Source organism: Apodemus sylvaticus, chromosome 15 (genome assembly GCF_947179515.1).
Source record: "Apodemus sylvaticus chromosome 15, mApoSyl1.1, whole genome shotgun sequence".
Classification (NCBI taxonomy): domain Eukaryota; kingdom Metazoa; phylum Chordata; class Mammalia; order Rodentia; family Muridae; genus Apodemus; species Apodemus sylvaticus.
In genome coordinates, this window is record NC_067486.1 from 61,780,427 (window position 1) to 61,807,439 (window position 27,013).

The following is a 27,013-nucleotide window of genomic DNA, read 5'->3' on the forward strand; positions in this document are numbered from 1 at the left end:
TGTAAGAGCAACGAGTGCTCTTTTTTTTTTTTAATTCGATATATTTTTTATTTACATTCCAAATGATTTCCCCTTTTCTGGCTCCCCACTCCCCAAAAGTCCCATAAGCCCTCTTCCCTCCCCCTATTCCCCTATCCAACTCTTCCCACTTCCCTGTTCTGGTATTGCAACACGTGCTCTTAACTGCTGCCACAAATCAGCCTCTTAGACACAGCTGCTGACATAGCAGCTGTCAGTCATGCCAGACTCTAGAACATGAAGATGTTTAAAGGCTGCCCCTCAAAGCTACTAACATCCTTCTTGCACCACAGGATCCCCACCACACGTCTTCCCCTGCAGGGCCGGTGCTTCACGGATGAACTAGTCCTTGGATTCCCTGTCTGTCTGACTGTTTACTGACTGTGAGCTTCACACCATGGACCCCAGTCTCACTCACCTCCCCACCCTCTGGTCCCCACCCTTGCAGCTTCTTCTGCTTTCCTCCAATAAAAACAAACAAACAAACAATAGAAGAAACTAAACAAAGCACAGGAAGCACCTTGTGGGAGCTGTGGGGTCACAGCCTTCCTTCCACAGTGCACCCCTCTGTCCACACACCTTCACTTGCAAATGTTCCTTGCAGTGAGTCATTGGTCTGGTTTGAGGTCTCTGGCTTCTGTGACACCATCAATATTGGATACTCACTAGGACTCCTCCAGGTTATCCTGTTGTTGCCTTATGTCATGGAGATCGTGCAGCTTTGGATCAGTAGGACTGACCCTTACATGTATGTGTCCTAGCAGTTCACAAAAGATAAAGAATTTAGGGTGGCCAATTAGAGTCCTAGATCTGGGCTGGGCAGGGTGGTAGCTGACCTGGTCAGCCCATTGCTCATTTATCTTCACCACCAAAGTGAGCTGTCCAGCCCTGCCCTAGCTAAGCCACCCGGTGCTGCCACTGGCAGGAGGCAGGGTCAGCTCCCCTGCTCCCCCTGCCCCAGGGGCAGCTTTACTGTACTGCCCAGGTGAGGGGCAGGACCTGCTCTCCTGACTGCTGCAGCAGCAAGGGGCAGGGGCAGCTCACCCGCTCTCAAGGCCCAGGAGGCAAAGGACAAGGGGACAGTCGGTTTCTTTCTTATTCATGATTTAAACAAACAAACAAACAAACAAACAAGCCATTTCTAGATCTATTGCTGTTTTATACCAATCAAAGAAACTACAATGATTATTTTTCTTCGTTGTACAATCTGGAAGAATATTTTATTATTGCTTCTGTATCTGACTGCGCGGCTCTGCTGTGGCTGTCCGGGTGCTCCCGTGTTAGCGGGCTAATGACTCTGTCCTTGCACGTTGTGTTTCGCCTGCAGCACGCCCATGGGAAGCTTGCTGATGGCCCTCCAGAAGTACTCTGGTGAGACTGTGCAGGAGAGAAGGCAGAAGGACAGGAAGGCCCTGCATGAGCAGAGACTCGAAGAGTGGTAAGGACCCTGGAAAGGCTGATGGCCCAGATGATGGACCGAGGTTCTCTGCTCTGCCCACAGCAGTTTGCTTTTCCTGAGGCTGTCAGTTCTTCTAGTCTTTTAAGTCTGATCAGTAGGGAATAAGAAAATGAAAGGCACTGATTTTATTTTTGAATCTGACCGGGCTGTTTCCTTAGGTCTGTTTGTCCTTCTTTTCTTCCTTGGAACTTCCTTCTTTCCTTCCTTTTTTCCCTCCCTTCCTTCCTTCCTTCCTTCCTTCCTTCCTTCCTTCCTTCCTTCCTTCCTTCCTTCCTTCCTTCCCCTCCCCTCCCCTCCCCTCCCCTCCCCTCCCCTCCCCCCCCTCCCCTTCCCTTCCCTTCCCTCCTTTGTGAATCAGTAGGTCTAACTACTTTTACTACAAGGTCATTGGTAAATAGTTGTTTACAAGAGCATGAGCAAATTAGAGCTCAGCACTGCTGTCCGCACGCTTGAGTGAGCACTCACATCCATCACAGTGTAGCCCCCGAATGCTTGAGTGAGCACTCACATCCATCACAGTGTAGCCCCCGAATGCTTGAGTGAGCACTCACATCCATCACAGTGTAGGCCCCGCACGCTTGAGTGAGCACTCACATCCATCATAGTGTAGCCCCCGCACGCTTGAGTGAGCACTCACATCCATCACAGTGTCACCCCCGCATACTTGAGTGAGCACTCACATCCATCACAGTGTAGCCCCCGCACGCTTGAGTGAGCACTCACATCCATCACAGTGTAGGCCCCGAATGCTTGAGTGAGCACTCACATCCATCACAGTGTAGCCCCTGCACGCTTGAGTGAGCACTCACATCCATCACAGTGTAGCCCCTGCACGCTTGAGTGAGCACTCACATCCATCACAGTGTAGCCCCTGCACGCTTGAGTGAGCACTCACATCCATCACAGTGTAGCCCCTGCACGCTTGAGTGAGCACTCACATCCATCACAGTGTCGCTCCTGGGTGGATCTGAGACCGAGTCTGCTCTCCTTTCTGCTGCTTTTCTAATTGGCCAGATAAGCACGTTTTTTTTCAGCATTTTTATTAGAAATTTTTGTGTTTTACACACACACATACACACACATCTGTCATTACAGATACACATTTGTAATTACACTAAGTAGGTCTCTTCCCAAGGACTTAAATGCTACAAGAGAAAAAGCATTAATTTAGAACCTTGAAAACTGAGCTTAAATTTCAGCTTGACTGTAAATTAGGTTTCACTCATTAGCTTGAGAGTCTCAGTATTTAGCTCAAGCTAGCTTCAGACTCTAAGAGTCCTCCTGCCTCAGTCTCCTGAGTACTGGGATTATCTGTGCTACCTCAAGGGCATGATTTAGCTGTGACTGTGGATACTTCCTTAACTTTAAGTCCTTAGTTTTTCCAGCTGCCTTAGGGATAGAATTTACTCTAAACTCAACATTCCTTTTGCTCTCTGTATGGTGAGAGGGCATGTGGAGCGGGTGGCGGTCTAGGTTCTAGGATGAAGCATTTAAATTCTAAGTGGCAACATAAAATTTAATGTTGTGAATTATTAAAACCATGGAAACATCTACTTGTTTTTAGTGCCACAAATGTCATAAAAGCCTTCTTTTTTAAAAACAAAGGATTAAAAAAAGGATTAGAAAGGAAAGAATATTAGTTATTTGGTTATGATACAGAATGCTGTGAAAGAATTAACATTTGGGGAAATATGAACAAATAATGATTATATTCCAATTAAAAAAGAAGGGGGAAACAAGAGTTTATCAGTGACAGCAATAAAGTAAAATATAGTAAGTTGGGAATTCTTTAGCTAAGAAGAACAATTTTAAAAATGTAGAAGCTAGGACAAGAGAGATGTCTCAGTGGTTAAAAGTCAGTACTGCTCTTCTAAAGGTCCTGAGTTCAATTCCCAGCAACCACATGGTGGCTCACAACCATCTGTAGTGGGATCTGATACCTTCATAAAATAAATAAATAAAGCTTTAAAAAATAAAAAGAAAGTCTTCTTTAAAAAATTGTAGAAGCAGCCGGGCAGTGGTGGCACACGTCTTTAATCCCAGCACTTGGGAGGCAGAGGCAGGCAGATTTCTGAGTTTGAGGCCAGCCTGATCTACAGAGTGAGTTCCAGGACAGTCTCAGAAAAAAAAAAATAGTAGAAACTAGAGAGATGGCACTGGCTGTTCTTCCAGAGGGTCTAGGTTTGATTCCCAGCAGCCACATGACAACTTATAACTGTATTTTGGGGAAATTTGATATCTTCTGGCCTCTGCAGGCATCAGACAGACATACAGTGCACAGACATACATGCTTCAAAACACCCATACACATAAAATAAAATTAAAAAAAAATTAAATGTATAATTACATATGTCATGAATATGTATACGATTATTTCTGAGAAGAGTTAGCTTAAATGTTTATGTGACTTTTTAATATGTCCCTCCGTGCTTGAAAATAATATAGAGAAATGGCTTTTAAAGTTGTTCTAGCAGATAATATAGAAGACTAGACATAGGTAGGGTAACAGAATGATCAAATTGGATTGGGTAGAGACTTAAGTTGTAGATGGCCTTGATAATCAAAGATTCTAAGATTCTATTTAGGAAAAGAACTGATCTGTTAGAAATTAGATTTTACTTTTCATTAATAGTATCAGATTCTACTCTTTATAAGCAAGTGTCTGCAGAGTTATCCTATATGACTTCACCTTGGTTGTTATTACATAGTCTTCATGAGGCACAGGTCTGGTGGGAGCATTTACATGGTGGCAGAGGCTCCCAGTCCCTCGGGTCTGAAGGGTAGGCCCAGCTTTGAGCTATAAGCCTTAGCTCAGGCTTGTTACTCCTGGAAGAACTGCAGGACAGTGTCTGTCCATGTTGGTGCTGGGCTGGACATCACAGGTAGGCTGGACGTGGAGCAGGGTAGGAGAGATGCAAGTCTGTATTGGGAGTGCGGGGACCAGTATGCTGGGGTGTGCCAGCTACTGTCCCTGTTTGCGGTCTTGGTGAAGACCAGTGCTAACGCAGCACTTGACGCCTGCCTATCCTTTGACTGCAGGAGAAGCAGTCTACAAGTCACTGAGCGCCTCCCTGTGGAGATTGAAAGTGGCTTAGAGAAGATTCAACCTGAGGAAGATGCTCAGAGGATCGAGGCGCTGCTCAGCCTCCCTAGGAACCCCTCCTTGCCAGATGAACAGAGCAAGGCCTGAGGAGCAGGTCTGTGTGTGGAGCTCTGCCTTGCTGGCCAGCTGACAGATGTGAGTGCTGGCAGCTGTGGGAGCAGGCACTTGTCTCCGTCTTTTTTACATCAAGAATCGGGCACTCAGTGCTGGGCAGGATGTCACTGAGCCATCATTCCAGCCGCTTGGAGGCCGAGAAAGGAAGATAGTGTGAGGCTAGCTTGAGCTACCTAATGAGAACCTGGTTCAAAACTGTGCACCCACAAAATCAAACAGCAGAGCCAAAAACAACCCAAATATCCTTATTTATTCTGATCATTGGTCCATCTAAATACTTAACATTTTTCTATCCTGCGGGATTCTATACAAGTAGAATTCTTCCCAAAAGATTAAAATTGTGTTGTTTGGATCGCCTATGCACGCCTCAGTCTTTTAAGGATATTCTCTTGGAGCAGCTGCAAGGAACTAAATAGCGGAGCACGGCCGTGAGATCCTCTTCCGTAGGCCCTCAAATAGTGTGGGCCTCCAAGTATTTAGTTGTTTGGATTTTTAAAAAATAAGAATAAAAGGGGGCTGGAGAGATGGCTCAGCAGTTAAGAGCACAGACTATTTTTCTGAAGGTCTTGAGTTCAAATCCCAGAAACCACATGGTTGCTCACAACTATCTGTCATGAGATCGGACGCCCTCATCTGGTGGGTATATTTGAAGACAGGTACAGTGTACCTAATATAATAATAAATACATTTTTTAAAAATGGTGATTCCTGTGCCATTTGGATGTGGTTTAACGAACTGGAAGCAGGTGGGTGTCGTTAAAGAAGCAGCCCGGCTTAATCATCCCCCATCCTACAGACTTCAGCTATGGGCAGAACGGGAGGGCACGCCAGACTACATCACAGGCAGTGCTTTTCTGGGCTTTGGCTTTGTTTTGTCAGTTTTAGTTACATGCAGTTAATGGTCTGAAAACATTAAATGGAAGATCCCAGGACTAAGCAGTTGCTAAGTTTTAAATTTTGGGCATTTCTAGATTAGATGATGAAATCTTGCCTCCTGAGATAGAGCAAATTCCTTCTCCTGTGTCGGAGACCAAACCCTAGAAAACCAGAGTTTCAACAGGCCTCACCTTGAAAGTTTACTGACCTGGCGGTTTACAGCTGAACCTCACCCCTCCTTCTTAGCACAAGGCTGATCAACTGGTTCTTTACCCACTGAACACCTGGGATGGTCTGGACGGAACCAGCATTCCAGGAAAGCTGCAGAAGCCTCGAGCCGGAGTCAGCTTCCGCCCCATGACCCTTCCTCCTTCAGTGCTTTTAGGCTCAGCCCCTCCCTACTTCCTCTTATGGTGGATTCAAAACCAGGCGTTTTGCGGTTCATTAAAGAGGCTTTGACAAAGAAGACCCCATTTGCTTGGCCTCGCTCCTTTTTCCCACCTGTTTCTCTCTTTCAGGCTTGGGTCCTCCTCGGCTCCCCGAATTACTAGGTCCCCCAGGTCGGGACACTCCTGGCATTTCCCATTCTCTGCCCATCTCTCACTTAGCCTTGGTTATCAAGTTGAGTGTGTGGAATGACAGTGCTTGTGTTCTGATAATGCCATTTAATAATAATGACTCCAAAGCGCACGAGGAATGCCACTGGCACCTCACATGCACCTGGACAAGCCGTGCAGTGCGCCCTTTAAGCAAAAAGGTGAGCGTTACCACTATGTTGAGGATCCACTGAGGTCCTGGGCTGCATCCTACCAATCAGATGGAGGGGGAGGAACTGCTAGCATTTTAATTTGGAGCTGGACTTAACTCTTGGTAAGTCAGTTCTACTCTTAAGCAAGGTCTAAAGAACAGTATGGTGCAGTCTCGAAAGCTAAGGACTCCAGGGGTAAACCACTGGCTTTCCATGTTAGCCTGCAGCATTGCAGCTGTGTGACTTACAGCACAGCCATGTGATGAGCCTGGAGGCTGGTCCATGCTAGGCATGCACTCAGCCAGGGAGCTACAGCCTCTACCCCGTGGACTTTAAGTCTCAGTTTCCACTAAGCATAGTAGTATGCTCTTGAAAGTAGTTTTTAGTGGAATTATTTAAGTGTGATATTGTTACGTATATACTTGAAGTCCTTGACATACAACTTCCCAAATCCTGGAAACCCACAAGTGATAGTATCTATGTATGTGTGTGATGGCTGGCGGCTCTTAGGGATGAGCACTGGTCACCTAGAAGTTCTTAGCCGAGCACAGAGCACACACTCTCAGTCCCAGCTCAGCCTCTGGATAGGGAGATGAGTTTCTTAGTGAGCTGCTCATCTGGTGCCAGAGATTGAATCATCTTGTACTAGGTCAAGTTTCCATGGTAACCCAAGGGCTAGTAGGAGGCTGCTGGTCCCAGAGGCAAGTGGAGTCTGCACTTCCCGTGCTTCACCTGATGCATGCTTTCATTGAAATGCCTTTTACAGCAAACCAGTGTGTTTCCCTACATCCTGTGATTTGCTCATCAAACAAATTCATTACTCAAGGAGTTGCTTGAACTCAGTTTACAGCTAGTTGGTCAGTTACGGGCATGAGCCTTTCCCCTGGGGAGATGATGGAGCAGAACTAGTGTAGTGGGACTGTATATCCACTCAGAGCGCCTGCTTCCTGGCTGCCAGGGAAGTTCCCACAGTTTGGGTGCTACAAAAGTCTTTTGTGTTGGTAAGCATGGTAAGGGAGAAGGTGTGTGTGTGTGTGTGTGTGTGTGTGTGTGTGTGTGTGTGTGTGTGTGTGTGTGAGAGAGAGAGGGGGGGGGGGAGAGGAAGGGAGGGAGAGAGATTTTTTTCCAACCAAAATTTTGTGTGTGTGTGTGTCTGTTTGGTATTTTTCAAGACAGGGTTTCTCTGTGTAGCCCTGGCTGTCCTGGAACTCACTCTGGAGACCACACTGGCCTTGAACTCAGAAATTCGCCTGCCTCTGCCTTTTAAGTGCTGGGATTAAAGGCATGCGCCACCACCACCCAGCTCCAACCAAAATTTTAACACAGTACCTATACCATAATAAATGTAGCTGTAAGGAAAGGCCTCTGCACTGATATATTGGCACAGTGAATTTTGTGTTAGAACCATACTCATAAATAATGTCTTTTATAATTAACCTACTTATACATTGATAAATTAGCAAACAGCCATTCTGTTCATTGTTTTATTCATGATAACATAGGCAAAATCTTTAAAAATTGTAAAACTAAAGAGTTGCTTTTAAAAATAATTTAATTTACCATAAAAACACCTAAGTAATAAAATCAAAGTATAACTAAAAAATAACTAACACTTATCAAATATAATAATCAATAATTAAATGCAACATCTTCCTCCTGATTTCTCTGTCGTTGCTTCCAGTGTCTTGTTAGCTTTTTGTCAGTCCACTGCTTTGTTTTCTTTAGTAACATAGTTCTGAGGGCACCCACATAAAAATGGATCTGTTTGTTGGACAGTACAACAGGCTCTGGCCCCATTGAGAAGTTTGGCTGCCTTTTGATATCTGACTCCAGATTCAGACTAGAATATCTGATTGACTTAAGTTCACTGTTGGTCTAGTAAGTTGTGGATTACAATTTCAGAGAAAAGGGGACCTTCAGTATAGAAGAAGCAGTTGGCTATTTCTTGTTTTCCGTCACTGGGGCACAGGGAGAGAGGTGAGTGGGTTTCAGACAGGATCTTACTACCCAGTCCACGCTGCCTGGAATTCAATCCTGCCTCAGCATCCTGTGTGCTGGGATTACAGGCATGTGCTACTGTGTCTGACATTTATTTTTATTATTTTTCAGTTTATTTTTTCAGTTCCATTGTAGCAGAACTGTAACAAAGAGTAAAAGCCACTTCTAGGAACCTGAGGAAGTTCTGTGTAAGGCTAGTATCACTTATGTTGTTTAGGTGAGGACAGATTATTACTTAGTAAATAATCTCATTTTAAATGAGAACTATTATGTAAAAGGGCAGAGTTGCCTAAAGACATTGCAAGTCCAATATGAACTAGTTAGGAAGTTACAAACTGTGCCTCCAACTTGACCTTTGCTTTGAAGTATGAAAGAGCACCCACATAAAAATGGATCTGTTTGTTTTTAGATCTTAGATTAATACAACTAGTGTTCTGCTAAGTGCGGTAGCTCACGCCTGAAATTCTGGCACTCAGGAAACTGGTGCAGGAGGATTGCTACATGCGTGATTCTGTGTCATTGTGAGCAACAGGGTAAGACCCTATCTTAAGACACCAAGTGTGTGTGTGTGTGTGTGTGTGTGTGTGTGTGTGTGTGTGTGTGTGTAGGAGGAGGAGAGGTAGGGGCAGGCATGCTAGTCTTCCCTAATGTCCCTTTTAAAGAATTCAGTCTCTAAACTACTTTCTCAGAATCAGCAGAACTACTGTGGTAGGCATTACATTCCTCTCAGTACTTCCACAAAACCGCTGGAGAGGCTTCACCTAGAGAACACATTTGCAGGGCATGGTTGGGCAATGTTTCTGAAGACATTTACAGAAGAGGTCAGTTGCAAATGTAGGTGAGACCTGAGGAAACAAAACAAAGAAATGAATGTTTCAACTCTAGTTTTTGTAAAAGAGAAAAATACTATGCTTTAAATTTAGAGGTCAACTATATTTAACTTGTGGTAACATAATAGATATTAATCTTGATAACAAAAGAATATTAAAATAGCCTAAGTTTTATTATATGAAATGCAGTAACTATTCACCAAGCAAATGTTTATTAAGTACCAGGTACTCCAAACAACCACATATTGTTTAGATGATTATCGTCTACTGTGTGTGTAGTGAAGATCTCAGACATAGTTGCTTTTCTCTACCAGCTTGTAGTCTGGAAAAGGATATAACAGGGCACACGAATATAAACCTGAGCAGTATGTGATGTGCTAAAGTTGATAGATGGAGCTACATGGTCTCAACCAGACAGCATAAAAGGCACTGTGGAGGAAGTTGGATTTGTGATCTAGTTCTGAAGTACAGCAGATTGGCCAGAATACAGCTAGGTGTAAGTTGGGGAAACTCATCATCACAGAACTGAAAGGGAGGAACGTTGTGGGAAGGCATTCTAAGGAGTAATATGTTTACATGAAAAGAAAATAGAAAAGGAACTTGAGACTGCTTTGGCAAATGTACAGCTAGGCTGCTGTGGAACAGAGCAGTAGTTGTCATCTTATGTTAAAGGCTTGGTCCACTGGTAACCAAGCCTTTAACATAAGAGCCTTTGGGAGAACATCACATCTAGACTACAGTCATCATACAGATGAAAAACGAACCAATAATCAAATTAGATGATGGCATTGCTGGAGACAGTGAAGGGTAGGAAATGGGGCCACACTGGAGGAAGCAGGTTACTGGGGACCATGGCCTGGAGAGATGTTTCCTCCTCCCCGAAGAGAGCTACTCTGACTCACTGCACTCTCACCATGGTGTTCTGCCTCCCTACAGACCCACAATGGTGGGAACAAAGAACTAACTCCAATACAAAGAGCTCAGTCACACCACTCAACCTCTGAGAACCGTAAAAGGAAATAGAAAGAGCTTACACACAGATTATTTACAAGATGAAATAGTGATCCTGCAAAAACAATAGAACATTATTTATCAGTTTCTATAATTTTTGTTTTGTTTTCAACACAAGGTATCACTATTATAACTCTACCTGTCCTGGAATTCACTATGTATACCAGGCTAGCCTTGAACTTACAGAGATCCTCCTGCCTCTGCCTCCTGAGTACAGGCATCACTGTTTTGAGTTGGGTACCACCATATTCATTCATTTCAGCCTCAGATTTCAAAGTTCCCTTTTGTTCTCTTTCATAAAGGACAGTGGAGTTTTAGGGAATGCAAACTTGATACATATTAACTGCAATTTTCACAGAAGTTAATGCTGCATTCATTCCATTAATTGAAAGCATTTAGGACGTCAGCAGTCAGACCTACTGTATGTGTAGTCATAGGACTAAATCCAAACCTTAATTTTGATTCACACTCTGGCATCTAGTTATTTCATATGAAGTGACTGGAAACCATGTCGTGAGGAATGATGGAGAGAGAGATGGATATCTTAACCAGAGAGTCAAAAGCTTTGAAGCTTCCTTCCCCTGCAGGCCATGGGTTCTCTGCTGAGTTTTTGGATGTGACAATGACAGGATGGAATAATTTTAAATGAAACTTGACCCAGTGACTTCTCAGTAGCCTGAGTCATTAAGAAAGAGAGAGAACGCGAAGATGATGTGCTTGTGCTGGTAAGCCGACGTTCTGTTCATCAGCAGTGAGAGATGCCAGGAGAAATGGGCTTTCAGAAGACGACCTTGGCCGACTGTCTTAGAGCAGAAGATACTGGACTAGCAGACAAGGAGTGTGTCTTAGTGTTGGGTTTTATTGCTGTGAAGAGACACCATAAGCAACTCTTTTTGTTTTTAACTTTTTATTGATTCTTTGTCAGTTTAACATCATGCACGGCCTGAAGGGTGCTGTAAGACACACTGTGACCGACACACTACAGCTTCCATGATGTTTTCTAAGTCTCTATGTTTGTGTGTGTGTGTGTGTGTGTGTGTGTGTGTGTGAGTTTGTCAGTTTAACATCATGCACCCCACCCCACTCATCTCCCCATCCCCTCACATCTGCCCTCTGTCCTTGCAACCTCACCTTCAGAATAATGGCCGTCCATCGCCACTTGTGAATGTTCATGTCAATGAGTGGTCTGGTTCAAGGCCTCTGACTTCTGACAACATCAATACTGGATGATCACTAGGACTCCTCAGGTTACCCTGCTGTTGGCTTGTGCCATGGAGCCCCTTCAGCGTTGGATCAGCAGGACTGCCCCTTTCACGTGCCCCAACAGTTCACTGATGATGGAGATTGAGGAGTGTGCCAACTCGAAGCCCTGGGCCTGGGCCAGGGTGGGAGCTGCCCTGTCAGCCCGTTGCTCTCACTTATCTGCACCACCAGCCTCAGCCAAGCCACCCAGCGCTACCGTTGGCAGGAGACAGGGTCAGCTCTCCCACTCTCGTGCCCTGAGTGCCAGCTCACTTGTGCCCTGCACCTCCAGAGCCCGGATGAGGAGCAGGGCTAGCTTTGCTTCTTTCACGACACCGGGGCCAGCGCTTTCAACTACTGAAGGTGGAGAGGGGCAGGGGGGCAGAGGGCATCACCCCTGTGCCCAGGCCACCTCATCACACTTCAATGGAACTCACACTCTCAGGCCTGGCTCACTTGTGCTCCACCATCAGGCAGGAGGACTGAGACAGGCTGACTCCATGACTGGCTTCAGACGGCCAGTCCAGAAGACCGGGCCTAGATCTACTTCCCAGAACTGTGCAAGTCCAGGCAAGTCAGTCAGGGGGAAAAACCCCAGACCACAGGCAGCCAATCAGAAACTGCCTCTCCATCAGAAGCTGCCCTGCCACCTAGCCTGAGGCAAGGGCAATGAGTCAGTAATAGTTTCCAGGCTTCCTCACAACAGTTTCCAGAACCATTGCTGGGGTGTGGGGGAGGGGCTAGAATGTCCCCAGTCCCAAAGACCCCCACACAGGCCATTAGAGATTGAGCCAACCAATTAAAGGTCGCCTATCCCTCCCTGGAATTCCCCTACTATGCTTTAAATTGCTCAGCTGAGGGCCTCTATAGACACACACACACACACACCCCGCCATGGTGAACTGCAGAATAAAACATTCTTTACTTTTGCATACTATTTGAGTCTGGGGTATCATTCTTCAGCGAATCATGGATGCTTACATTTGGGGTTTCAACCCGGTTTCGCTGGAGACCTCCAACCCAAATAGTGGAGTATCTTTCCAGTCAGTAAATCCAGGCACCCAGTTGTCTTTTGTCCATCTCTGGGTTTCTGTTTCTGGTATAATCTGCACACTGAGAGGGACAAAGCAGATTCCTGTTTTGTCACCGGTGAGGGGCAACGGAGGATGCTCCCATCCCATCCCCTACCAGGAGCAGGAGAACTTGCTAGTTTTCGTCTGATTTCTGAACAAGCTGTGGGTCAGTGGGCCTCCCGTGCACAGGGAGGAAGACGGTCTGGGACAGCCTTTCGGTTTGTTTTTGTTTTCCAGGAAAGTCCTGTTTCTGTCTGTGCATATGTTCTGTTCGTGCTTTTTGTCCTCTTGTACAAATTTTTCTTTAATTCCTAGGATGGGACAGGCACAAAGCACCCCACTGGGCTTGGTCCTGAACTATTTTTAAGGACTTTCGCCTTGTGGCAGAAGACTCAGGTCTGGTTGTTTGTCCCCGCAAACTAGCCATCTTTTTCAGGAATGAATGGCCCACCTATAAAGTAGGATGACCTGAGGTGGACATTTTATCTCCCCATCATTTACAGGGTTGAAGGCTGTAGTTTATGAGGCCAGGGGCCACCGGGACCAATGCCATATATCTCCACGAGACAATACCTGGTCAAGAAGCCCCCTGTTTGGATGAGAGCTTCTTTGTCACTAGCCTCGTCACTCCCTGCCCTGCCTTGCTCCCCTCTTCTGCTCCTGAAGAGGCTCTCTGTCCCCCTCCCTTATGTTTTTGCTCCTGCCGCCCCTGGCCCTGCCCAGCCAACACAGGCAGAGGGAGGAGCAGCCCCTGACTCTCCTGACTACTTTCAGAGGCTACCTCATACTCGGGCCTGTGCTGGCCAGAGGGTTGACTCTACTATGGCCTTACTCCTCCAGGCTATGGGACCCCCCCCCCAGATGCTCAGGGGAGACCATTCATGACATATGTGCCATTTACCAGTAATGGTCTTTACAGTTGGAAATTAGAGATTCCCCATTTTCAGAAAGACCACCAGACCTCTCACAGGTCTTCTAGATTCAATCATGCTGACTCACTCGCCCACCTGGGATGACTGTCAGCAACTGCTCCAGGTCCTCTTCCTGAGAGAGGAGAGGGAGGATCATGGGAACCACCCAGAAATGGGCTGCCCACCCAAGTCCAGGCTGATATTGATGCAACCTTTCCTTTGATTTGGCCTGACTGGAATTTTGACACTGATGAAGGTAGGGAGATGCTCTGGGTCTACTGCCAGATTCTGATGTGGGGCCTCCAGGTGGCCTGCAAATTTATCTAAGGTAAGTGAGATGGTGCAGGGAAAGAATGAGAGCCCCAGGAAATATCTAGAAAGACTTTTTGAAGCCTATAGGACCTACATTCCTTTTGACCCAGAAGCCAGAGAGCACCAGTCAGCTGTAAACGTGTTTGTTAACCAAGCTGCCCCTGACATCTGTCGGAAGCTTCAACACCTGACCAACTTTGCAGGTAAGCAAATGACTGTGTAGTAGCCATAGCTGAGAAGGTTTTCACAAACCAGGAGACCCCCAAGGATCCACAGACCAGAGGACTGGCGAAAGTGCTATGAGCCACAGCTGTCCTCGGGAAAGCGAGATGAAAAACCTAGCTCACGAAAGGGGGCAAAGGTAAGGCATCCCCACTGAAGAAAAAACCCGTGCTCTGTCAAAGAGGGACCAGTGTGCCTATTGCAAGGGAAAAGGCTGTTGGAAGAATGAATGCCCTAAGAAAAATAGAGCCACCAAAGGAGTTAAAAGAACTAGATGGCTGAGGGTGTCAGGGGCTCAACCCCCCTCCAAGAGCCCCGGGTAACCTAAAGGCAGAGGGGAAGCTGTAGACTTTCTGGTGGACACAGGGACACACATTCTGTTTTGAAACAACTGTTGGGGCCACTGTCAAATCGAAAAACATGGGTACAAGGGACAAATAGCACTAAGCCCTATCCATGGACTACCCAAAGAAAGGTGGACTTGGGAGGGGGATGGGTAACCCACTCATTTATGGTCATCCCTGGATGCCCATACCCCCTGTTAGGAAGAGACCACTTCACCAAAATGGGAGCCCAAAACCATTTTGGCCCAGAGGGAGTGGAAGTGCTGGGTAAGAATGGCCCCATCCTTGTTCCTGCCTTCGTCCTAGAAGAGGAATACAAACTGTTTCCTCAACCAGCCCCATCTCCAAGCCTGTTACTCCAGAAGTTTCTGGCAGAAGTCCCCAAGACTTCTGGGGCAGAAGAGAATCCAGTAGGAGCTGGAGAGATGGCTCAGCAGTTAAGAGCACTGACTGCTCTTCCAAAGGTCCTGAGTTCTGACACCCTTCTTCTGGGGTGTCTGAAGACAGCTACAGTGTACTTACATATAATAAATAAATAAATCTTTAAAAAAAAAAAAGAATCCAATAGGATTCACCTGTCATTGGGCCACAGTTCTAGTATAATTAAAGGCTGGGGCTACCTCATCCCAAACCAGGCAATATCCAGTGCCCAGAGAAGCCAGAACAGGGATTACCCCTCACATTAACAGGCTCTGGGAAGCAGAGATTGTGATTCCTTGCCAATCTGTTGTGGATAGCCCTGGTGCCCTTTGTATTTTGATGCTAATTCCGCTTCCCCAAGAGGGGCTACCTGGGAGAGGAGTGAATCACATTCTCAGGACTTCAAGTGATTCTAATGAATAAAGATTTCAAGGACCAATCAATGGGAAAGGAGTAGGCGGGACTTCCAGGTCAGAGACAGGAAGAGCAGAGACCAGAGAGAGAAGTGGGCTTTTGGACTTTGAACTGGAAGGACGATGGAGCAAAAATGTTGGTAGTAGAGACCCCTGGTTCAGGTAATGGTAGCAGAGTCCCCTGGTTCAGGTAGCAGCTTACTATTAGTACGCTAGTTGCTGCACCCAGTGATTGTGCTGCCTTTTGAGTCTAAGATTGTGTGGTGTTTTCCTTCACGGGTGACTTGAATAAGTTCCAGAGAAAAGGTATGAAGGTGGGGCACCCCAGCCAGCCACAGGAATTTGGAAGGGTGGAGCTGGCATGGCAGTGATCTGCCATGGGAATTTAGAGAGCTGGGTGGAGAGATTTCAGAGCTCCAGATCAGAGAGTCTCCTCAAAATGAGAACAAGGCCAGCCGGTGCCTTGCCAGTGATAGAAACCCCAACTCAAAATTCTCAAACCGCTAGCAACTAGCCTGGACATAGAGCAACTTAGAAAACTGTCAACCTTAAGATAGCACTCCTGTTGGCTTCAAAGACCGGCACTCCCTGGTACTTCCTCCGGCTGCAAGGACGAGCATTCCTCCTGGCTTCAAAGAATGAGCACTCCCCTTGCTTCAAGGACCAGTGTCCCATCCCCGCTCAAAGTAACTGTGTTTGTCCAAGATAACCTGTAACCTTCCGCTGAGCCATGAATTTCTGCTTGATCTCCCCATTCCTTATGACATAGATCACAGCCTAAGCATCCTCTCCCCTTTTTCTTTATGGTCTGTTTCTTTAAAAAACCCCAATGGCAGCAGCACAGGATTGAACTCCTGTGTCCCTGCACAGGACATGAGAGGGGCCCCAGTGCACTGGAGAATTAAACCTCATGTGTTTGCATCAAGAAAGGTCTCTCCTGAATTTTGGGGGGCGTCGTCCTATGTCCTATCCCGAGACTTGAGTGAGGATTTCCCAGGATTCAGAAGTCTTTCAATAGTGTGGATTAATTATTATTTCACGCTATATAACCCTCCTTTCCTGGTCAAGAATCCCCATTTGTACTGGCTGGTTTTGTGTGCCAACTTGACACAGGCTGGAGTTATCACAGAGAAAGGAGCTTCAGTTGGGGAGGTGCCTCCATGAGATCCAACTGTGAGGCATTTTCTCAATTAGTGATCAAGTGGGGAGGGCCCCTTGTGGGTGGTTCCACCTTTCGGCTGGTGCTCGTGGGTTCTATAAGAGAGCAGGCTGAGCAAGCCAGGGGAAGCAAGCCAGTAAGAAACATCCCTCCATGGCCTCTGCATCAGCTCCTGCTTCCTGACCTGCTTGAGTTCCAGTCCTGACTTCCTTTAGTGATGAACTGCAATGTGGAAGTGTAAGCTCAATAAACCCTTTCCTCCCCAACTTGCTTCTTGGTCATGATGTTTGTGTAGGAATAGAAACCCTGACTAAGACACCATTCTAATGACTATTGGCCTGTGCGGGATTTAAGGGAGGTAAATAAGAGGATTGAAGACATCCATCCCCCAGTTCCAAACCCGTACACTCTACTAGCAGCCTCCCTCCTGAGCACACAACATATACTCGTCTTGACTTGAAGGATACCTTTTTCAGCCTGCCTCTGGAACCCAAAAGCAAGCCTCTGTTTGCCTTTAAATGGCAAGACTTGGAGAGAGGCTTCAGCAGACAACTGACTTGGACATGCCTGCTTCAAGGATTCAAAAACTCACCCACCATCTTTGATGATGCACTACATGAGTGCTTGGGTGAGTACTGTCGGGCCCACCCCAAAATAACTGCTCCATCCAGTATGTAGATGTCATCCTGATTGCAGCCCCGGACTTGGAGACATGCTGGGAGTCCACACAAGACCTGCTATAGGAGCTAAGTCAACTTGGCTACCCAGTGTCTGCTAAGAAGGCCCAGTTTTGTCAACTTGAGGTCACCTATCGAGGGTACATTCTCAAGGGAAGCCAACACATACTGTCAGATGTCAGAAAGAAAACCATCCTTAGCATCCAGTTCCATCAACCTGAAGACAAGTATGGGAATTTCTGAGATCTGCCAGATTTTGTAGACTCTAAGTACCAGGGTTCACTGCGATAGCCAAATCATTATATGAGGCCACCAGGAGTCAAGAAGATAAAATAAAATAGACCTCTGAAATAGACATAACTTTTAAGACTTCAAGGAAAGCAGTGGGCTGGAGAGATGGCTCAGTAGTTAAGAGCACTGTTAAAAAAAAAAAAAAAAAAAGCCAGGTGGTGGCGCATGCCTGTAATCAATCCCAGCACTCTGGGAGGCAGAGGCAGGTGGATTTCTGAGTTCAAGGCCAGCCTGGTCTACAGAGTGAGTTCCAGGACAGCTAGGGCTAGACAGAGAAACCCTATCTCCAAAAAACCAAATCCAAAAAAAAGAAAGCACTGATTGCTCTTCCAGAGGTTCAATTCCCAGCAACCACATGGTGGCTCATAATCATCTGTAATGGGATCCAATGCACTCTTCTGGTGTGTGTCTGAAGACAGCTACAGTGTACTCATATAAATAAAAATAAATACATTTTTAAAAAAGAAAAGAAAAGCCTTATTAGAGGAGCCAGCCCTGGCTCTCCCAGACATTCACAAACCTTTCCACCTGTATGTGGATAAAATGAGGAGATAACAAAGACAGTGCTCACTCAAACTTTGAGTCCACGGTAAAGACTTATGGCTTATTTATCTAAAAAGCTGGATCTGGTGGCCCAAGAATGCCAGCCTGCCTCTGGATCATAGCTGTCACTGCTCTGCTAGTCAAGACAAAATAAGCATGGGGCAGGGACTTGTTATCACCATCCCCATGCCATTGAGGGGACCCTCAAGAATCCACCCAGCTGGTGGCTGTCCAATGCCAGACTGGTGTCCTTTCAGGCTCTGCTTTTGAATCCCCCTCCCATAAGACAGAACCCATCATCTGCCCTAAACCCAGCCCCCTGCTGCCTGACCCATTCTTAGACGTGCAGCATGATTACTCTATAGTTTTGGGGCATATCCAGACCATCAGGCCGGACTTGACTGACATACCCTGGCCAGATATGGAATGTATCTATTCCATGGAGGGAAGCAGCTTCATCCAGAATGGAATCAGGTATGCAGGGGCAGCAGTAGGGGACTTAGACACTGTTATTAGGGCAACTGCTTTGCCACCAGGAGCTTCAGACCAGAAAGCTGAACAAAAGGCTCTAACCCAGGCTTTAGAACTGACATAACTAACCGTCCGTAACTAACTGTCAACAGGTATGCCTTTGCTGTCGCTCATGAACATGGGAGAGGACATGTACCAGGAGAGGGGATTATTGACTGCTGAAGGGAAAAGCATAATAAAACCCCTACTTTATCAGAGGCATTATGACTTCCTCTCGAGGTGGCCTTAGTTCATTGCCCCAGGCAGCAAAGGGGAGGCATCAGAAATAGCCTGAGGGAACAGGCTAGCTGATAAAGCCACAGGGAGGCTGCCCAAGCTTCCCACTGCCAACATCTTGAAGGCTTTGGTGCCTTCTGTGCTTCCAGCCATCCCTGAATATACTGCTGAAGACAAACAGCATCAGGCAAAATACCAAGGAGATTACAGAAGAGATGCAACAGCCTTGCCATCAAATTCATGGCATCCGACAAGAAGGCAGATTACATTGCCAGTAAGACAGGGGGACTAAGACTTTACATCTCTGGCTATGACCCAGGACTCCTATTTACTGTCCAATGGCCCCAACAAGGTAGTAGTGAGGCTGAACCAGCCACACCCCTGACCTCTGCCATCACTCCCTCATCAGGGGCTGCCACCCTTTCACACCAGTGAGGTCTCACTTCCTCTGATCGACCACTTCCTGAAACCCTTCTACATTCTGTATTACCCACTCCATCTCCCACATCGGGACCCCTGCAATTATTAGAAGCCGCTTTCCAGGCTCCTAACTCCTGCAGCCTGGACTTAACACAGGACTGTTGGCTATACTTCAATGCTCAGCCCCCCTACTGTGAAGGAATAACTATCCCTGGAGAGTATTCACACACTGCAGATGGTATTCAATACAGATGACAGCAACCGGACAGAGATACATTGACCCTACAATCAATAACAGGACAGGGACTCTATGTCCCCATTTTCTCCGTGGCAACATGAGCCACGGACACAGACATCAACAGTGACATCTGCGGTTGCATAGCCATGGGGCCAGACATGGCCCTGACTGGCAGCACAGGCAAGGACTGTAGCTGTTTGTACGGATGCTAGTTATGTTCCCCCCGATACTGCTTATATCTATCTGCACGTAGCTTCTGCGAACCTGCCCTTGATTGGTTCTGATTGGTAAATAAAGATGCCAACAGTCAATGCTTGGGGAGGACAGAGAGAGATGGGATTTTAGGATTCCTAGGCTTGGGACCAGGAAGAGAGGGAGAAGGAAGAGATTTACCACGCTGAGAGAGTGTGGAGGAGAGGAGAGACAGCCATGCCCGAGAAGAGTGCAGGACAGGGAGGTATAACCTCCATGTGAAGGAGCCCGGAGAGCACAGCCCAGAGGGCGCCCAGCTGAGTCCAGAGCAGCCTGGATAGGACAGAGAATTAGTAAATAGTAACTTGGGATCAAGCAGAGGTCATACTGCTTAAGGCATATTATATATAAAGGCTTTGTGTGTATGTGTGTGTGTGTGTGTGTGTGTCTTTCATTCAGGAACCTAAATTATTGAGACAGGTAGCAGACACACCACTGGGATTTATTTGAAAGAGAGCAAGGAGGGGCATATGAGAGGATTTTTAGGAAGGAAAAAGAAGGGGAAAATGATGCTACTATAATCTAAAAACAATCAAATAACTAAGGCAAATCAAATAAATCAAGGCAAAATCAAATAAATCAAGGCAAAAATGAACCTAAGATACATTCTTCTTAATTCCAAAACAGGAGAACCAGAGCACAATTACAGTCAGATCAAAGCAGAACCAAAGGGCAACGGTAAAAACACTCAGCGTTCAATGTGGTGGACTCTCGGATCTTCTGAGCGCCAGAGGGCTTGAGAAGCTCTGTTTCTCTGTCTCTGCTCTCTGCAGCACACAGAGCGCACCTGATAGGCTCGAGCCAGCTCCACTCTACCCCTGCTGCTGTCCTCGGTCATTCCATGGTGCACGGTGCTGGTAGCTCGGTTAGCTGAGGTCATCGCTGCAACTGAGCCTCCCACAATGCATCATCAGCTGCTCTCCATGACTCCTTCATGCTTCTAAACCAGTTCCCCCATATAGGAGACTCTTTACCAAGTTCTGCTACTCTCTTGAGGTCCAACCTTGACCCCCAACGGACCACAGCATCTGTGTGCTGGGCCCAGAGAGATGCTTCTCCATGGATTTCACCTCAGTTATACTGGTCTCAGTCACAGCTGCCGTTTCAGTTCCAGCTAAGCAGCATCAGTCGTGCCAAGACAGCAAAGAAGTGATGCTGAGCTTTTGCTAATCACAGCAAGCCCCAGCATGCCAGAGACCACATATTCTTAACACAGATATAACACACACACACACACACACACCCTGTAAAATGTATGACTCACACACTTCCTTTGAAACCTCACAAGCCCTAGACCTTCATCATTTGCATTTATCTCACAGGTCTTATTTTCCAAGCTCCATTAAGGACTAAACAATAAGCACCAAGGACTTTTCCAGAGTTTTAAACACAGACACGAACTTTGCCCAAACAACATGGTCAGGTGTGTCAGTATGACACCACACTCCTACTACCAATTTCTGTCCTAGTTAAATTTCTGTTACTGTGATAAAGGCAATTTTGGGGAGGAAAAATTTTACTTCACTGTATAGGGCAGAGTCCCCATCACTGAGGTAGTAAATCAGAGGAGAGGCTCAGGTAAGAAACAAGGCAGGAACAGAGAATGCTCCTCATTAGCTTGCTCTCCATCATTTGCTCAGTACTCTCTTTTTATTTAATTTTTATGTTATTATTGTTTTTACATCCCAACCATAGTTTCCCTCCCTCCTCTCCGACCCTCTCCCCACCTTTTCTTCTACCCCCACCCTATCCACTCTTTTTTTTTTTTTTTAAGATTTATTACTATATGTAAACACACTGTAGCTGTTTCTAGACACACCAGAAGAGGGTGTCATATCTTATTACAGATGGTTGTGAGCCACCATGTGGTTGTTAGGATTTGAACTCAGGACCTTCAGAAGAGCAATCAGTGCCCTTAATTACTGAGCCATCTCTCCAGCCCAGCCCATCCACTCTCACTCCACTTCTCTTGAGAAAAGGGCAGGTCTCCCACAGACATCAACCTAGCATGGCATATCAAGTTGCAGTAAGACTAGGCACCTCTCCGCTTATTAACAGCTCTTTTTCTTATACCACCCAGGATCACCTGCCCCTGCCCAGGGCTAGCACCAGACGGTGTCTCGGCCGTCCCACATCAGTCATCAGTCAAGCAAATGCCCAGCCAACTTGCCCACAGGCAACCCGATGGAAAGAAACCCTCATTTCAGGCTTTCTCTTCCCAGTTAACTCTATCTTGTGTCAAGTTGTCCAAAAGATTAACTAGCACAGTGCTGAAAGGAAGATTGTGCCTCACGAACCACATCACACCGTGTAGCCCACGCGGACGGAGAAGAGCTAAAGGAAGGCAGATGGCTACCTTCAGACAGTCTCCTCAGCTGATGCCTCCGCAGGCCCTATGTAAAGCCTGCTGTTTGTTTCTCTGCTTGCTTCATTTCTTCTTCTGCAACAGCTTCCTTGAAGATAAACATAAATTATAAAAACAGATGAAGAATCCATAAGTCATCACACACACACACACACACACACACACACACACACACACACACACACCTTTATCCAGGGACATTTGGTAATTCCTGAAAGATATTTTGCTATTGCTGTTTGCTGAAAGAGGCTGAGGAAGCGGAGGAACACCCCTTATATACTAGAATACTACCGTTACCAAGTATTATTTGGCCCAGCGATGTCAACACTAGTAGTGGTGAGGATGACAGACACTGAACGGGGGAGCAAGACTAGTGATTCATTCTAGAAACACCATGAGTTTTTGTAAGTCTTGTATCCTACCCTTAAGGTGAGCTTCTCATAGCATAGTGTTATGGGGTCCTCTTGGATCCAACACAACTCAAAACACCAAGTCAGTGCAGAAAAGAAAGGTTCATTGTAACCAAGCCACTGTGGATTGATCAGGGATGCAGAACAGACTTGGGAATTGAACTGCAACCCTGAGACAGAAGGCTACAGGGCTTTTAAGCATACGAACCACAAGCCATGCTGTCCATGCCAGGTACATGTTCCAGCCACCACGATTCAGGGATAGGGGTCTCTCCTGGAAACATGTCTTTGTGGTACACGTATTTTGTTACTATTGGTCACTTTGTTCAACTGTGGCAGGGCAATTTGCCCAGTATTCATGCTTCAACTGACCAACCAAGATGGCGCCCATCCAGGGAGTCTTAGGAAATTAAACTATGCTTGACTCCCCAAAATGGAAGTTTTATTCAAAATGATTTTAATTTGGTTCCTTCTTACAATAGTATCTGGGCTATTTGAACTTTAATCTTGCTTTGGTTTTGGATGCTGAAGGTTATGAAGTTATTGTTGTTTTTGTTTTTGTTTTTCGAGACAGGGTTTCTCTGTGTAGTCCTGGCTGTCCTGGAATTCACTCTGTAGACCAGGCTTGCCTTGAACTCAGAAATCCACCAGCTTCTGCCTCCCAGAGTGCTGGGATTACAGGCTTGTACCACCACAGCCTGGCAGGTTATGAAGTTATAAAGAAGGTTATAAAGAAGATGTTGGTCTTCTAATTTTCTTTGCTCAGTGTATGTGACTCCTAGTCTAGTTGATAGCTTCAGGGTGATTATGGCCATAGGTCTGAAACATAAATCACTGTTTTGGTCAGTTGCAGAGATTGAGGGCAGGCTGTGTCTAAGTCCCCAGATTTTAAAACCCATAGTGTCCTAGAAATTTCTTCTAACCAACTACTCCGTCTTTGATACAAAAGTGCATTTGGGGGAAATGAGGATTGGTAAAAACCACTTACAGCATCTAACTTATCAAGTCTTAATGACCTCTTTCAAAGAAAGGCTCTTCCTTCAAATCTAGCCACCCAAATGCAAAGGTTAGAGAATGCCAGCAGTAGAGATGCTTTCAAAGCAGTCAGCAAGAATAGAGAAAGTCACAGGAAACCAACAGGGTTCATCTCAGATGTATCCTTCTTTTGTAAGACAGGGTCTTGTCACAGTCTCAAAGTTTCTTTGTAACATGGTCTAGTTTCTAGCTTTTTGTTTTCCTGTTTCAGTCTCATGAGTGCTGTGATGTGCCCCACTCTAGTTAGCTCTCAGACTGGATCTTAAGAGCAATGACTTCTTGTTTTTAGAATTTGAATGTCTAGAAGAATGCTGGGCATACAGTAGGGGTCCTGGATATATATATGTATGTATATGTATATGTGTGTATATATATAGTGAATGAACAGAACATGATGAGAACAATTTTTTAAAAATGTATCTAAAGTTGCCATAGATTTACTGCAAATATGAGCAGACACTAGACTGTGATATACTAAAGATGAAACCCACTTATGGTGTCTGGTCATCCAGGAACTGATCATGATAATAAAAGTAAGACTTACTGTGCTTATAGGAGACTAAGTATACAGCGAGGATGAAAATTATAGCTGCACCTATCACTGCACTCAATCCTATCCAGATGAGCACAGTTGTGTCATTTCTATCAGGAGGGTCTTCTGGGGCTGTGGAAAGAAAAGAACAGCAGCAGTTGTGATGTGCTTCCTCCTGTTGGGTTCCCATCCTACACCACTTCAGTATGTACCTGTGGAGAACCTTTTACTTTGCCAGATCATCTCACGGACACACAATTGCTAGCAGTCCCTTGTGCTACCCCATATCCAAGTGATATAGATATTGCACATGAAAAGAAGTAACTTGACTTTTTGCACCTACTGAGCTAACTTGGCGTAAGGAAAAATTCTACAGAGAAACCATCAAAGCTGTCTTGCTTTCTTGGCTCATTTCTGTAGCTGATATGGCCGGGCCCTAGTGATGTCACAATCTAGATAAACCTACTTCTTTCTTCTCTAGCTCTACTGTGCCTCCTCCCGTTCTCATGCATGTCCTCCTCAGCTCCTCTACCTTCACTCATTCTCCACACGGTGGCTGCCTTAAGGTTCTGGAGGTGCTCCACATTCTCTTAAAGATTGATTGATTGATTGATTGATTGATAGATTTCCTTCCAGGCTTAAGTTTGGGGTGCATTTGGTATTGAGGGAATCATCCTGGAGGTCGGTTTTGTGGGCTAGTTTCTGATGAACTTCTAGACTCCTGGGGAGGGATACAAAGACGGCCGAGGCAGGAGGAGAAAGAGTTTGGTGTGTGATGCTACCATCCTGTTCTCCTCACTGGGGCCACGGCTATGCCATTTGTTTTTCAATCTTTCTGGGAATAGCAACATCTGAAGAAAGGACAGGGACGCCATTTGACAGGAATATTAGCAATGCTGCCTCTCTTAGGAGAAATTATTAAACACTAACTTGTTTTCAATTTTCCCATTGCCGAGCCTCCTGGATGCAGTTGGCTTTCAGCTTGTTTGAGCATGTGGCTCCCCGGACGCCCTTGTCCTCGGCGTCTCTGATTCATGCTCCTGCCTCAGCTTGCCACACTCATCTTTCTTTTCAGGCATTTCTTCCTCCTCTCAGCTTCTAAATGCCACTGCTTGTGTGGTGTGCCCTGCCTTCATCATCTAACCCACACCCGAAGCTTGAAATACCATCTCATTTCTGCATTTGAACATTTCTTATCTCATTTCTGGACATTATATATCCATCCGGCTGCTGACAAAATGGTTGGAAGCCAGCTGATGAAAACTAAATGGACTGTTATCTTTTTTTAAACATTTGTTTATTTTTATTTTATGTGTATGGGTTTTGCCAGCATGTGTGCCTGGGCATAATAGGACAGACAAGGGCATCAAATTCCTCTGGGACTGGAGTTCCAGGTGACTGTTAGCCTCCATGTGGGTGCTGGGAATCAAAGAGTTTCTCTGGAAGAGTAGCCCATGCTCCTAACTGCTGCGCCGGCTCTTCCAGCCTCACTGTGTCCTTAAAGCACATCATCTACGCCCACATGTACCCTGCAGTGAGTGGCACCCTTAGCCACCTAAGCAGGCGTGACACACTCTCTGTTCTCACCTCCCAGTGGGCTTCCATGGACATCCCATGATCTCTCAGAAGACTCCCGATTCCCAGTCCCACCCCCATCACCTGCCTGAGCTTGGATCTTTCTTACCCAGCACCTACTAGCCTCCAAACTCGTCTCACAATTGATCACTTGTCTTAACTCTTACTCCAAATGATGATGGCTGTCTGGTTAGTGAGACTTGTAGCTTTTCTTAAAAGCTCTCCATTTACAAAAATAGACTTGACAAGTAGGCAAAGCGACCATGACTGGGCCAAGCCTGACCTACCACCTGTTTTAAGAAATAAACTTCTAAATGGGATGCAGTAACTCATTACTCTAATCCCAGAACTAAGGAGGCTGAAGTTGGAAGATTATGAGTTCAAGGCCATCCTGGGCTAATGAGACACCATGTGTGCACTTATCGTGTGTATGGCAACAAAGTCTGTAGTCCCTCAGAAGTCTAAAGTACTATCTGAATTTTTTTTCCAAAAAAGTTACAGCAACTTTTGTCCTAAATTTCACATATACCCACATTCCAAAACAGCATCCAAAGTAAACTGTATTCAAGATATGAATACAGATTGATTTCCACATAAGCCCCACCTTTAAAAAAATATAGAATTCATTACAGTGATAGAGCTATAAAGTAAAAATAAACCCTGAATTAATAAAGCATTTTCACTTTATGAGCCAAGACATTTTAAAATAAAATATTAGAATACATAAATGTGATTGAGATTTGAGTTTTGAGTGTTGGGATCATGCCAAAACAATTTGGTTTATGTTGGGGACCAATGTTTTCAGGAAATTTTCTTAGTACCTACAAAGGAAAATAGTTAAAAGACTCAGTCTCAGATCTGGAAGAGAAAATCACACTCTAGACTGAGCCTGTAGGCCACCATAAGGATCTCACCTATAAATAAAGAGGCAGACATAAGCTGGTCACAGTGCATATTTAATACATGTGCACCAAAGACTGTCACACAGCATTGCTTCTGTACTGTGCACATAGATGTCCTTAGGATGGGGTTTAGGTAGAGGGAGAGTCCCAAGTGCACCCATGTATACTCAACCATTCAAATTGGAGGTATATTTCAAGAGTTAAAAGACTCTTTTAACTGAGTCCTGTGGCATGTCCATCATGCCATGGACATGATACATATGTTTGTATAAAAAGAATTTCTTTGCCTTATTATTTTTACTTTTAGAGAAATGGAATTTTACAAGCTTACCATCTATACAGTAAGTTATTGACTCAGAGTGACCTGTTTTGTTTCCACCCTGGGCAGTGTTCTCAAAGACTTTTATCATTTAGCTTTACTGTTGTTTGCTCTGGATGAACCAGTAGGTGAGATCAAACCCAAGGCTTTGGGTGTTCCGAGCCAGTGCTCTTCCCACACCCAGAATGAACCAGTAGTTCTAAAAACAAAAACCCGCTCCAAAGAAGCCAATGACTTTGGTACTGTGGGACCATTGGGAACAGGTAACCTAAAGCAAAATGCCCAAGTGGGGGTTGGAGGTGAAAAGGACAAAATTGAATGCTTTCAAAAAAAGACAACATGGGGCTGGAGAGATGGCTCAGTGGTTAAGAGCACTGACTGCTCTTCCAGAGGTCCTGAGTTCAATTCCCAGCAACCACATGGTGGCTCATAACCATCTGTAACAAGATCTGACT

General features: G+C 45.7%; 2 protein-coding genes across 4 annotated transcripts in view; one reads left to right on the forward strand and one right to left on the reverse strand.

The window, feature by feature from the left end:
- The window catches only part of Timmdc1 (translocase of inner mitochondrial membrane domain containing 1), a 28,967-nt gene extending 23,569 nt beyond the window's left edge, over positions 1–5,398 (forward strand). For both annotated transcript variants that reach the window (XM_052158757.1, XM_052158758.1), the window contains exons 6-7: positions 1,346–1,456; positions 4,517–5,398. In XM_052158757.1, the coding sequence (XP_052014717.1) occupies positions 1,346–1,456; positions 4,517–4,667 (262 nt within the window). In that variant the 3' untranslated portion in view covers positions 4,668–5,398. The remainder of the gene's footprint in view (positions 1–1,345; positions 1,457–4,516) is intronic.
- A 2,453-nt stretch (positions 5,399–7,851) lies between these two features.
- Positions 7,852–27,013, reverse strand: part of Cd80 (CD80 molecule) — a 39,121-nt gene continuing 19,959 nt past the window's right edge. For both annotated transcript variants that reach the window (XM_052158399.1, XM_052158398.1), the window contains exons 5-7: positions 23,775–23,894; positions 21,777–21,873; positions 7,852–9,160 (exon numbers count right to left, since the gene is read on the reverse strand). In XM_052158399.1, coding sequence (XP_052014359.1) covers positions 21,779–21,873; positions 23,775–23,894 — 215 coding nt within the window. In that variant the 3' untranslated portion in view covers positions 7,852–9,160; positions 21,777–21,778. The remainder of the gene's footprint in view (positions 9,161–21,776; positions 21,874–23,774; positions 23,895–27,013) is intronic.